Genomic DNA, 12,769 nt, shown 5'->3' on the forward strand with positions numbered 1-12,769 from the left:
AAAATGGAAACGACTCACCCAGATGACTTGATCTATCCGTTGGTGCTTCCAGTACGTAGAAGTCGACTCGCCACTCGTTATTGAAATTATAGTTTCCTTCCATAATCAGGTTGGCAGCTGCACCCCATGCAGCGGAGTCGGAGCACGCGATTTTAAGGGTTAAAACGTGGTAGCGATAATTGTTAGGTCTCACACTCGATTTGCACTAGCGACTGAATTGCGCACGACTTGCGACTTGAGCACGATGATCGTAAGTTCTAGCACTGTTATAATCGGCACTGATCCCACTTCTGATGTCGGGGCGGCGTTAAGATTTGAGTTAGGGTTGAGGGCGTGAAACGAATCCCTATTGGCGCTAGACGGGATCATTATGCAATAGAGGAGATATTTACTAGTGCAAATATGACTATGATGGAATTGGACAAGTAATCGGATAATTAGGTACTCGAGAAGCTAATGACAATGATCCTGGGCTCACTAACGAATCCGCGGTCAAGGGGATGACGGACTCTACTTTTCCTCAGCGTCTAAGTTGTACTCAATGTTAATGCACGAGGCAATCACTCCGTATCTGAGAGTTACTTGAATCGTCTTTGAGATCGTACCGGAGAGTCGTTCTCCATCACGGTAACGCTGTCGAGGAAAACTATGATGGGTGTGCCCAAGGGCACGAAATCATCGGATTCGTGGAGAAAAGCCTTCATTCGGAAAGTGAGGGAAATTGGCGTTACTGTTAATTGGTCAATTTCCATGTTGGTGGTTAGGGAAGGGTGCTAGCCGCCCTTAGGAGAAAGTTCGAGAAGAGGAAGCGTCGTTGGTGAGAAAAATAGATTTCTCCTATTTTCTCGTAGCTGGGACGAGGAATGTTTGTCGGTTTGAAGGACTTTAGTTAAACAGACCTTAAGATTTATAGCAGGTCCTCGGGCTAGCTGAACATGTACTGTGGAGACGCGTCGACATCTGGTAATCATCTTACTCAAAGAATAGAGTCTGCGTGTGGCGAGCCACGGGACAGAAATCGTTGAAATGCTTACCGTCGTGCCCCGTCCTAAGTATTTCTTTTAAGGAGAGCTATAGGGTTACTTCATGCCTTTGTTAGACAAAACGTTCATCCCTTGACCGCGACTACGTTCGGCGACTGGTTGTCGCCTCGAGCCCGAGCTCACTATCATAAATCTCAAATAAGTACAGTCGAATCGAATGACAACAGTTTCTTAATTCGGCTATGGTGAAATCTAAATTACAATACTAGGGGTCTTCCCAAAGTTCCGAAGGGAAGGTTCCAGTATTCTTTCATCTCCGACATATATATATATATACAATATATAAATATATTATATATAATATGAATATAATATAAATTCCTGACTGTATCCCGTTTTCTATATCATTTCCCATCGATAGAATATTTCTTATGATTGAGAGAAATAATCGTTAATTAGTATGCGTTATTCCTGTTTTCAATTGCATGCTAAAAGTTTCTTTGAAACATTAGAAACCCATTTTTTCGATTGAAACGAAAGCAAGTCGTTGAGTCACAAAAAATGGTGGATCGAAGCAGAATTAAATGATATTGCCGATATTGAGATAGTCAATATGTACAGTGCAAGATGAATTTTTTTAACAAAAAAGTAATTACTTTATTTACAGATTCGACATTGACTTGAAAGACAATATTCTCTGCGACGGAATAAGATCTGCAAATAAAGAAGCATGGAACTACACTCTGACCGAATTCCTGAAAACGAAGGACGAAGGCGAAAAAAAGAGTTTATTTTCTCTCTTGGCATGTTCCCAGTCAGTAGATCTTCTGAAGGAATACTTGCACATGTCCATTCAGGAAAACGCAATTGTGACATTTGATAATGCAGTTCTAGATGTAATATCTCAGAACGTAAAGGGTGTCAGCATTGCTCTCGAAGTGCTCTCCAGCGAAGTTGAGAAGATAAAAAAATTGTAATTAACAATTGGAATTGTTTTCATCGTTGAGAATCCGACCAAATAATATAGAGGTGTGATTGATTCGGTATAATCTACAGAACTTCTTGATTTCAGGAACAAAGCCGAAGACATCATCAAATCTAGTGTTGACATAATTGCAAGCGCAATTACAAATAAGGAACAATTTAGGCAGGTACGATAACGTTTAATTAAAATATGTTAACTTTAAAACTTTATTTTAATTCTTTTTATTTTAATTAAATGCATAGGTCGATCTTTATCACAAAATGAATTTTAACATAGTCTCTAATGTAATTTTCCTTTTTCCTTATGGAAATATGCTCTTATTGTCGTTCTTCATGCACTCATGCGTTTCCTTTGTCTGATCTAACTTATAAATGTTTTCAATCATTTTGATATAAGAAGAGTAGAATTGAAAAGGACATCATGGCTAATCAAAGATATATATTTTATTTATTTATTTATTTATTGACATTCATAATTAGTCCAATATGGACATTTGGTGGAATTTTTTAACAGTTATATTAGCATCTAGAATGGCTACCCCCAGCGGGGTACCATCATCGTGTTTGCTTGGTTATGTCCTTTATGAGGTCTGCTGGGTGCTTCCATTTCAGTCTTCTGTCCATGTTTATGGTTTTGTACGTTTCCGCAGCTAGCCGGTTTGGGTGTGTTGCTATTCTTGATTTGTATTTTTCTGAGTATCTGCTAATTTCTTCCTTGACCGTTGGGATTCCCAGGTCCCTCCGTATGTCTTCGTTTCTGACGTACCAAGGTCCGTTTACTATTGTTCTAAGGATTTTAGCTTGTATTACCTCTATTTTGTTTATATGGCTCATTGCTGCCGACCACCATAGTGGTATTCCGTACGTTCAGATTGGTTTTATGATCGTTTCATATATTTTTAATTTATTTTCTATGCTTAATTTGGATTTTCGGCTTGTTAGCCAATGCATTTGTCTCCTTGTTTTCTGTATTTTTTCTACTATTGATTTGGTGTGTAGTTTCCATGTGAGTTGCGTATCTAAATGGAGTCCTAGGTATTTGACATGCTTTGTTTGCGTTATATGCGTGCCGTTCAATAGGATGTTTGGTGGTATCTCTTTTCGTAGCGTGAATGTAATATGGTTGCATTTATTGGGGTTTGCTTTTATTTGTTTTTCTTGTAGCCAATTTTCTATTTTTATGATATGTTCTTGTAGTATTTTGACTGCCGTTTCTGGGTTAGTATGCCTGACTAGTATAGCTGTGTCGTCCGCGAATGTCAATACTGTGCTGTTGGTAGTTGTTGGTATGTTCGCCTTGTATAATGTGTATAGTATTGGTACTATGACGCTTCCTTGCGGAACCCATGCCTTCATGTCTTTAGCTTCAGAGTATGTATCCTTGATTTTTATTACGAAGGTTCTGCTGCTCAAGTAAGATTTTATTAATTGGTGCATTTGTTCCGGGAATTGTTTCCTAATTGTTTGTAGTAGACTTTCATGGTTACTTTTATCGAATGTTTTCTCTATGTCTATAAAGAGGGCTGTGCAGTATTCCTTGTTTTCTAGTGCTACTATTATTTTGTTTATAAGCCTCTGCATTTGCTCTATCGTGGAGTGTTTGTTTCTGAAACCAAATTGGTGATCCGGTATTAGTTTTTTTGTCTCTATTATTGTTTTTATCCGGCAATATATTATATTTTCCAGTATTATGGAAAATACTGGAAGCAGTGATATTGGTCTGTAAGATGCAGTTTGGTGCGGGTCTTTGCCTGGTTTATGTAACATTTTGATCTGTGCTAATTTCCATGGTTTGGGGAAGTATTGAATTCTTAGAATTGCATTGAATATTATTGTCATTAGTCTTATTGCTTTTGGCGGAAGGTTTTTCAAGATTTTACCATTGATTAGGTCGATTCCTGGCGCTTTGTTGTTTTTTGTTTTATCAATTATATTTCTAATTTCTTGTGCCGATGTTTTAGGTATGGTGTATTCCTTGTCGGTTGTGGTAATAGTGGTTTGTGAATCCTCCTCTGGATGACTTTCGAGGTTGCCGTTGTTGATAATGTGTGGTGTGAACGTGTTGCAGAGGTGGTTGGAGAATTCTTCAGCTTGTTCTTCGTTGCTTCTTGCCCATGTGTTATCTGCTTTTCTGATTGCTAGGACGGGTATTATTGGCTTCCTTATTTTTTTCGTAGCTTTCCATAGTGAGTAGTTGGTGTTCTCGTTTGTGGAGAGTGTCCCTATGAACTTTGCGAATTCGTTATTGTCGTGCTCCTTTATTTTGTTTTTTATTTCCTTTGCAAGTTGCTGTCAATGTTGCTACTGCCTGTTCTATGTGTTCAGGAGTTTCCAACGGGATGTTGCAGTTTATTTTGCTTTCTATTATTTCTTTGAAAGTTTGCCATTTGGTGGTTTTATTGCATAGTGTTTCTGGTTTGCTATAGTGTATTGGTTTGTTTCTGTATTCAATTGTTATGGGTGTATGATCGGAGCTGAGCTCGAGGTTGGGTGTTATTTTTGGTTTGTTTGTGTTTAGTCCCCTTCTAACTGCAAAGTCCAGAAGATCTGGTTTTTTGTTCAGGTCAGTCGGCCAATGTGTCGGTGTTCCTGTGGATAATATATTGAGGTTATTATTTCTAATGTATTTTTCCAGTGTTCTGCCTCGAGGTATAGTGTTTCTTGACCCCTATAGCGTGTGCTTTGAGTTGTAGTCTCCCGCTGCGATGTACTTGTCCCCTAGGTCCTGCAAGTATTCTTCCCACATTTGTGATGTTATTTTATATCGCGAAGGCACATATACTGTTGACAACTGGAAGTAGTTGCTGCTAGTTTGAACTGTAACGGTGGTTGCTTGTAAATATTCTTAGCTAACTTGGCTGTGTAGATAATGTTTGATATCGTTTCTGACTATCACTGCTGTCCCTCCCTGAGCTTTTCCTGAGGGGTGTTTGGTATCATATATGGTGTAGTATGGTATTTTCATGTAGCTTTTTGTAGTGAAGTGAGTTTCTGAGACAAGCAGTATGTCTATATTGTTATTGTATATGAATGCTTTAATTTCGAGGGCCCGTTGTTGTAGGCCGTTTGAGTTCCAGGCTGCTATTTTTAGAGTGTCCGTTTTTATTTTTTGCTTAGCACGTTTGTAAATATTGTTTGTAAATGTAGCATAACTGTGATTTGTTGGGTTTGCTGTCTGAGTACTGCGTTTTGTTCGCTTATCATTCTGGTTAGCATTTCGGTGTTCTTTGTGGATTGTTTGAGCAGTTCTTTGATTTCTGCAGTGTCATTGTTACTATTGCTGTGGTATTGGTTGTCTGTGTGTGTCGATTGGCTAGTTACTTGAGCGTAGCTTAGACTACCAGTGGTGTTGGTGCTGATGTGTTTAGTGTTTATTTGGTATTGTTTGGGGTTTTGTGGTGTCCTGTTGGACTTGTATGTTAGTGTATGTCCTATTTCGTAGAGGCGGGAACAGTTTGCGTTGTAATTGTTTCCTAGCTTCACAACCTTTATGGCTGGCTGGGTGTTTTGCGTTGCAGTTATAGCATCTAACTTCCTCTATTTTCCCCGTGGATGGGCAGTGTATCGTTAAATGATTTTTTGCGCATTTAACGCATGCCGGGGTTCTATTGCAATAGTTTTTTGTGTATCCGTATCGTTGGCACCTTATGCATTGTGGGATTTCTTTTTTATGTCTAGGTGACTCCACTTTTACTATTGTGTTTAGTAATTTTTCTATACCGTATATGTCTTTGTTGTTGTTTCTAGGTTCTAGTTCAACTAGGAATAGGGGTAATGGTTGTTTGGTATCGTATTTGTTAATGTTATTAATTGTCCTTACCTGGTGTCCGATTTTTGCCTGTTCTTCACTTATTTTTCCGGTATTTGTTTTTGGGTATAGTCCCCTGATTACTGCTTTGTAGCTTTTGTCAGTTTTGAGTTGAAAAGTGTGATACGCTGCGTTTTTTTCCTTTAGTGATCTTGTCACTTTTCTGAATATTTCTGGGGTGTTGGTTTGCACTTTCGCCTGGTCTATTTTTATCTGTTTGATAACATAGTTGTCTTTCCCTGCAGTGTTGTTTAGTAGTTCAATGAGGGGGTCTATCATTTTCACATCTATGTATATCGGTGGTGGTTTGGGAATACGGTTTGTCGGACTTTCTGTTGGCTCCGTTGCTGCCTCTTCTGGCAGTGCGCTGAATGGATTATGCAGTTTGATATCTTGAAGCCATTGTTTTTTTTTCAAGTGTTTCAGTTTTCCTCACGCTTGCGAACGAGGTTGCCTTCCGTTTTTTGCTGGAAGTTGCCACCGTCCAGCTTTCTTCATGGTGTATTGGTTCGTTGTCCTCTCCGTCGGATTGTGTTTTTTCCATGATATCGACTTTTTTCTCTACATATGTAGAGTCTGTAGCTCTATTTATAAAATATGTGTCTCCTGGGTTGGTTATTTTTATTGGTGGAATCTGCGTGATTCCACGCTTTGTCAATGGGCGTTTACTTTGTCGCTTTCTCTTCCCTCTTGCCGCGCTTTCACTAGAGCACTGTTTCGCTCGTCCGTTTAGGTCGCCAGCACAGGCGGAACTGAATCAATATATTTGACGTATACTTTGGTACTTATGTTCGTACAAAGAATCGTTAGTACAATAGCCAACAGTGAAAAGAGATACAGAATGTATCCGAAGAAAACTTATACGAACAAATGTTTAGACGTGCTATTCACAATTGTTCTAGTACTAGAAAGTTTCATAATTATAATGTGAAAGCACATGCAAAAGATATGACGAGTTTATATATCAAAAGATATAAAGGTCCTCAAAATAGGTAATAGATTTATGAAATATTATAAATGATTATAATCAAGGATATATTCAAAATTATAGCATTCAACATTTTTTATATATTCAATAACTGGTTATTGGGATTAATAATTGCTGATTATATTCCTTCCTTGTGGTTCTCCATTATATAGTAGTAACTTAAACTTCATACTAGTAAATATATCTATCATCATTTTGAGTAAGTTTCTCCAGTTATTAATAATTAATAGTATGCAATAATTTTTTTCTTGACAGTTAATTACGTTTTTGGCGAAGGAGAGATTTGAACCAGACATTGTTCATACTACCTTAGTGAAGGCAATCGGAAATTTGGTATGGCTTAACGTCCATCAAAAAACTATTGAGAACTGGTTGTACACTCACAGGGACTATTTCAACTCCTCCCGTGTGCTGTCGTCTGAAACGATTTTCATTGCAGTCTCAACATATATTTTAGATATTATTAGAACCTTATTCAGGTGAACTGTAGTTGGAATGTATTTAATTGGTTCATCGAAAAACCGAGGCGCATAAAGATACAATCAAGTACTAGAACAAATCGAGAATGATCATCTATATAGAATACATTAACACGATCATGGAATCAATGATTCGATAGAGAGATATAATATACAATACGTGAAGATTTGGAATATTTTTATAATTTAATGTGTAATAATGATTGTAGGGAATGATGTTTGGTCCAAATATATTTTTATACTATGTTAAAAAATGTATAATAAAGAGTGAAATCATAATGTCGTTCTGGATTTACTTATTTAATTCGTACAATTTAATCTATTTACAATAATATTAACAAAGAAAAAGAATATCATTAGAACATGAAAAATAAATGGTAATTTTAATCGTATGAAGCTGTTTAGAAATATGTTACATATTAATTAAGATGCATAATTTATATGGTAAATGTTACATGCATTGGTGCAATCATGTATGTATATAGGTATTATGTCATTTACTTAAAACACCAGTTAGTGTTTAATAACTTAATATTTTATAATATTATAAATAATATTGTAAATGTATAAATATAGATATATGATAAAGAGACTTAAAAATAAATAAAGAATTGAGTGACTTTTATAATCTTATATTTTCGCTCGAAATAAAACAATATACATGTATAATTTTAACCTTCTGACTTCATCAGGCTTGTTAACCCTAGCTGATTCCAACTTTTTAACTCTTCAACTTGTCGTGTACTACGTCCTTTCTATGTGATTCCCGAGATATCTCGCAACAATGATTATGGTATAATTGCTAATGTAACGATCTTTTATACAGAGTAGATCGGAAATCATAAAAATAACCGGGCACGGAATGGATCTCTATGAAAAAATAAGTTAAACATATAAAATACAAATTTTTCATATGACGCTTCGTTCCAGAGACAATCGAGTTTGAAAATTTGTCAAGTATACTTCAACTGGACTAATTAATACGAGATTATCATGCATGTAAAAATCTGTTTAAAATATTAAAGAATATTTTTCCGTTCAAAGTCTCATTTTCACGAAAGTAAACTTTGAATTTGTTTAATTACGAACTGATCTGATACACACGCATGACATATTTTCAAATGTATCTTTCTTGAAGCAACAAAGCATCAAATGAGAAAATTTTATTCTACATTTTTTACTTATTTTCACATGCAATTTAAATTCCTATCGACTATTTATTCTTCTTTAATTCGGGAATTAATCCAAATTTAGATATACTTGTCAAATTTTCAAACTCGATTTTCTTAAAAACGGAGCCTCGGATGAAAAAGCGTTATGCCAAAATTTGTTCTTAGTTTTTTATGTAGAATCACCCCTTGCCCCGTTGTGTTACGATTTCCGCCATAACCTGTATGATAATAATTACAGCAAGATATTTAAATGAGTATAAATTAACTTAGAAATAAATTAAAAAAAGAGAATTATAATAAAGAGAATAAAAAAATTGATATTTTTTAGATAATAATTTGAGGGAGAAATGGATAAGGCAAGGGGTGAAAGTGATACTTACCTTTGACAGGTAATCCCTTAGTATATACATCTTTCTCGTTCTGCAAGTGAAATTGATTAAATTTGTTATAATTAAAAAGTACCTATAACAAAAGATATGTGTATAATATATCTTTAATAGAATATGGGAATTGAAGGACTCTCCGTCGAACCCTCGGAGAGATAAAACGTGTTTACAAACAAGTGTCAACAAGTAATAACGGAAGTACAAGCAAAGGTGTTTAAACTCCCAATAACTAATCTTATTAGAGCAACAGCTTTTTAATTTCGTCGTTATTTAAAAAGAATAAAAAGGAGAACTGCAACTGTCTCTGATTACGGAGATATTTGCAGATATGTTTTTAAAAATATAGCATCGGCGACAGCAAAATTCCATCCTACTACATCCTATGAGAAAATGGTGCAGCAAGTCCAACATCCTACAGAAGAAATTGAAAGCCCTTCTAGTGCAACAATATACAGTGGCCATAAATAATATAATCTACTCACTCGAGCTATTGGGATGAATTTGACCTGATTTAACGGAACTTTCTTGGATAAATCGCTGTCAAATATTCTAGAAAATAAATATTTTGTGTTGCGCTGCTTGAAAAGTTCATGCTAAATTTGTGGAAAATCAATATATCAGTAATTATTACTTTTTTGGTACATTTTTTAAAATATCTGCTCTAGAAACGCACTTTTGTACGTAAGTTTCATATATTTTTTGTTCATAGTGACTATAAGTTTAAAACAAGGTCAGATAGAGCCATGCTCATATGAACCTTTTTCATTATGCCTTTTTTTCACTCCTGAAGAAATAATTTAGATCTATAAAATTCTCCTAATACTATTTATTTAAGATAAATAAAAATAACAGAGATTAATTGGACAGAGAACGATAAATGTTCAACTTGAACTAAAACACAAAAGTCTTATTCCACTCAAATCACTCTCGCAACTCTATAACTCAAACAACTTGATCTCTCTACAACGCTAGCAACTCTACAACTCTACAACTCTAGTCTTCAGCTTCTGCACTCGCACGCTCTCGCTTCTCAACTCAGACTACACTCCGTTTGCATTCGTTCTCGCCGGCGTCTCAACTAACACTGTCTTTAGTGTCTCTTTGTCTTTTCCCGTTCTATCGGACACGTGTCCAGAAACGCCCGTGGCCAGGCTCACGCAGGCCCTTTCCACGAAACTATCCACTTGAAAGGACCGATGACATATTGATGTACCTAACGATGCCGCGGCTCTCGCGACATTGTTTACGGTTTGGCCGATATCTTAAGCCTTTTGTCCACGATACTACACTCTTATCTTATTAAATTTCTTTTTTGCAAATACATATAAGGAGATTTGCGGGAGGTACTACTTTATTTATAAATTATGCTAAAACAGATGGTTCACGGATTTTATTTTTTAGCTTTCCACCCAATATTCTTATTTTATCGTATTTGCTGAACAAAACGATCCTGAATCCTGGAACCGTTTGTGGGCACTTTATTCAGATACGACATTTGCTGCACAAAAGTTAATAATTCTCCAATCTTTAGCCCGCATTACTAAAGACGATTTTTTTGACCAGTAAGTTTTTATTTATTAATTTTTATATATAAAGCATTGAGAACAAATATGGATTGAGCCCAGTTTTTTCGACTTCGAGTTTATAGTATCAATTGACTTTACTAAGCTGTATTAATCATGCAAGAATGGAGTAATTCATGTTTCACAAATCAAATAATAGTATATTAAATAATAGTAATAATATAACGATAATATAACGGAACCATTCAATTCAATATTACTCAATATTTTGATCTCGAGTTTATTTTAAGCAATCAATTACTCAGGTTCTTGAATGTTGTGGTTAATTCATTTTTGTTCTCATGTAATAATATCAGATCCGCCTGGGCAAGCGACCTAAACAGACGTGCGAAACAGTGCTCCAGTGCAAGTGCGGCAAGAGGGAAGAGAAAACGACAAAGTAAACGCCCATTGACAAAACGTGGAATCATGCAGATTCCACATTGGTGGATAATAACCAATGCAGGAGACATATATTTTATAAATAGAGCAACAGACTCTACATATGTAGAGAAAAAAGACGATATCATGGAAAAAAACACAATCCGACGGAGAGGAAAACGTACCAATACACCATGAAGAAAACTGGACGGTGGCAACCTCCAGCAAAAAACGGAAGGTAACCCCGCTCGCAAGCGCGATGAAAATTGATACATTTGAAAAAAAACAATGGCTACAAGATATCAAGCTGCATAATCCATTCAGCGCACTGACAGAAGAGGCAGCAACGGACCAAACGGAAAGTCCGACAAACCGCATCCCCAAACCACCACCGATATACATTGATGCGAAAATAATTGACCCCCTCATAGAACTCCTAAACAACACTGCAGGGAAAGACAACTATGTTATCAAACAGATAAAAATAGACCAGGCGAAAGTGCAAACCAACACCCCAGAAATATTCAGAAAAGTGACAAGATCACTAAAGGAAAAAAACGCAGCGTATCACACTTTTCAACTCAAAACTGACAAAAGCTACAAAGCAGTAATCAGGGGACTATACCCAAAAACAAATACCGGAAAAATAAGTGAAGAACTGGCAAAAATCGGACACCAGGTAAGGACAATTAATAACATTAACAAATACGATACCAAACAACCATTACCCCTATTCCTAGTTGAACTAGAACCTAGAAACAACAACAAAGAAATATACGATATAGAAAAATTACTAAACACAATAGTAAAAGTGGAGCCGCCCAGACATAAAAAAGAAATCCCACAATGCATAAGGTGCCAACGATACGGACACACTGAAAACTATTGCAATAGAACCCCGGCATGCGTTAAATGCGCAAAAAATCATCTTACGATACACTGCCCATCCACGGGAAAAATAGAGGAGGTTAAATGCTACAACTGCAACGGAAAACACCCAGCCAGTTATAAAGGTTGCGAAGCTAGGAAACAATTACAACGCAAACTGTTCTCGCCCCTACGAAGCAGGACAATCACTAGCACACAAGCCCAACAAGACAGCACAAAACCCCAAATAATACCAAATACAGAGCAAGCAACAAACACCAAACCCATCAGCACCAACACCATTGGTAGTCTATGCTACGCTCAAGTAACCAGCCAATCGAAACATACAGACAACCAATACCACAGCAATAGTAACAATGACACTGCAGAAATCAAAGAACTGCTCAAACAATCCATAAATAACACCTGTAGCGGCACTCGACAACAAATAACGCTACGCGACACTAACTAAGCAACGGACACGGTAGCGAAGTGGTTAGCGCTCTCACTGTGCTATTGGTAGTTGTTGGTATCAGTTGACCGTAATCCTTCGAGCAGGTCGGACCTCTCGGCCCTAAGGGATAAACAGGCGTAGGCCCTAACAGTGAGCGCGGCAAGCTATACAGTGCACAGTAGACAGTGAGAGAGCAAAAAAAAAAAAAGGAGAAACAAAAAGAGTGCTAAACAGTGAAAAAATAGTGACAACATCAACCACTTTAGAATCAATTTAAAAATAGAAGAAGAAAGGAATGAATTCGAAACCAAGGAGGCGGAATCCGCCATAAACCCGTCAAAAAAAGGAATCAAAAGAAAAATAGAAAAACAACAAATAATTAAAGATAGCAGCATAAGAACTGCTACACAAAAGACGCGGAAACTCAATCCGCCCCCAAACCTGGTAACCAGGAACAAAATAAACCCCAAACTAGAAAATTTAAAAGGAGAAGAAAGCGACTCACAAGAAGAGCGCGACGATAAAAACGAAAATATGAAACAAAGAAGAAGCCGACAACCTCAACCAATGACTATCACATTAAAAAACAGATTCGATGCCCTCCAAGCCCAAGACCCCAGCACACCGCAACCGCATGAAAACATTATCGATAACATTAAAAAAAAAAACGACGTATTAAGGGAAAAGGCAACCAGACAGCCCACT

At 36.7% G+C, this 12,769-nt stretch overlaps 2 protein-coding genes and 1 long non-coding RNA gene across 8 annotated transcripts in view; 2 read left to right on the top strand and 1 right to left on the bottom strand.

The window, feature by feature from the left end:
• The window catches only part of LOC126917633 (aminopeptidase N-like), an 87,863-nt gene extending 80,338 nt beyond the window's left edge, over positions 1-7,525 (top strand). For both annotated transcript variants that reach the window (XM_050724731.1, XM_050724739.1), the window contains 3 exons: positions 1,651-1,956; positions 2,056-2,134; positions 7,019-7,525. In XM_050724731.1, coding sequence (XP_050580688.1) covers positions 1,651-1,956; positions 2,056-2,134; positions 7,019-7,246 — 613 coding nt within the window. In that variant the 3' untranslated portion in view covers positions 7,247-7,525. The remainder of the gene's footprint in view (positions 1-1,650; positions 1,957-2,055; positions 2,135-7,018) is intronic.
• Positions 1-12,769, top strand: part of LOC126917643 (aminopeptidase N-like) — a 143,167-nt gene that overhangs the window by 79,764 nt on the left and 50,634 nt on the right. The gene's annotated exons all lie outside the window — the stretch shown is intronic.
• LOC126918181 (uncharacterized) overlaps positions 1-12,769 on the bottom strand; it is a 61,249-nt gene that overhangs the window by 12,553 nt on the left and 35,927 nt on the right. The window lies entirely within an intron of this gene.

The sequence above is a fragment of the Bombus affinis genome, chromosome 1 (genome assembly GCF_024516045.1).
Source record: "Bombus affinis isolate iyBomAffi1 chromosome 1, iyBomAffi1.2, whole genome shotgun sequence".
NCBI lineage: Eukaryota > Metazoa > Arthropoda > Insecta > Hymenoptera > Apidae > Bombus > Bombus affinis.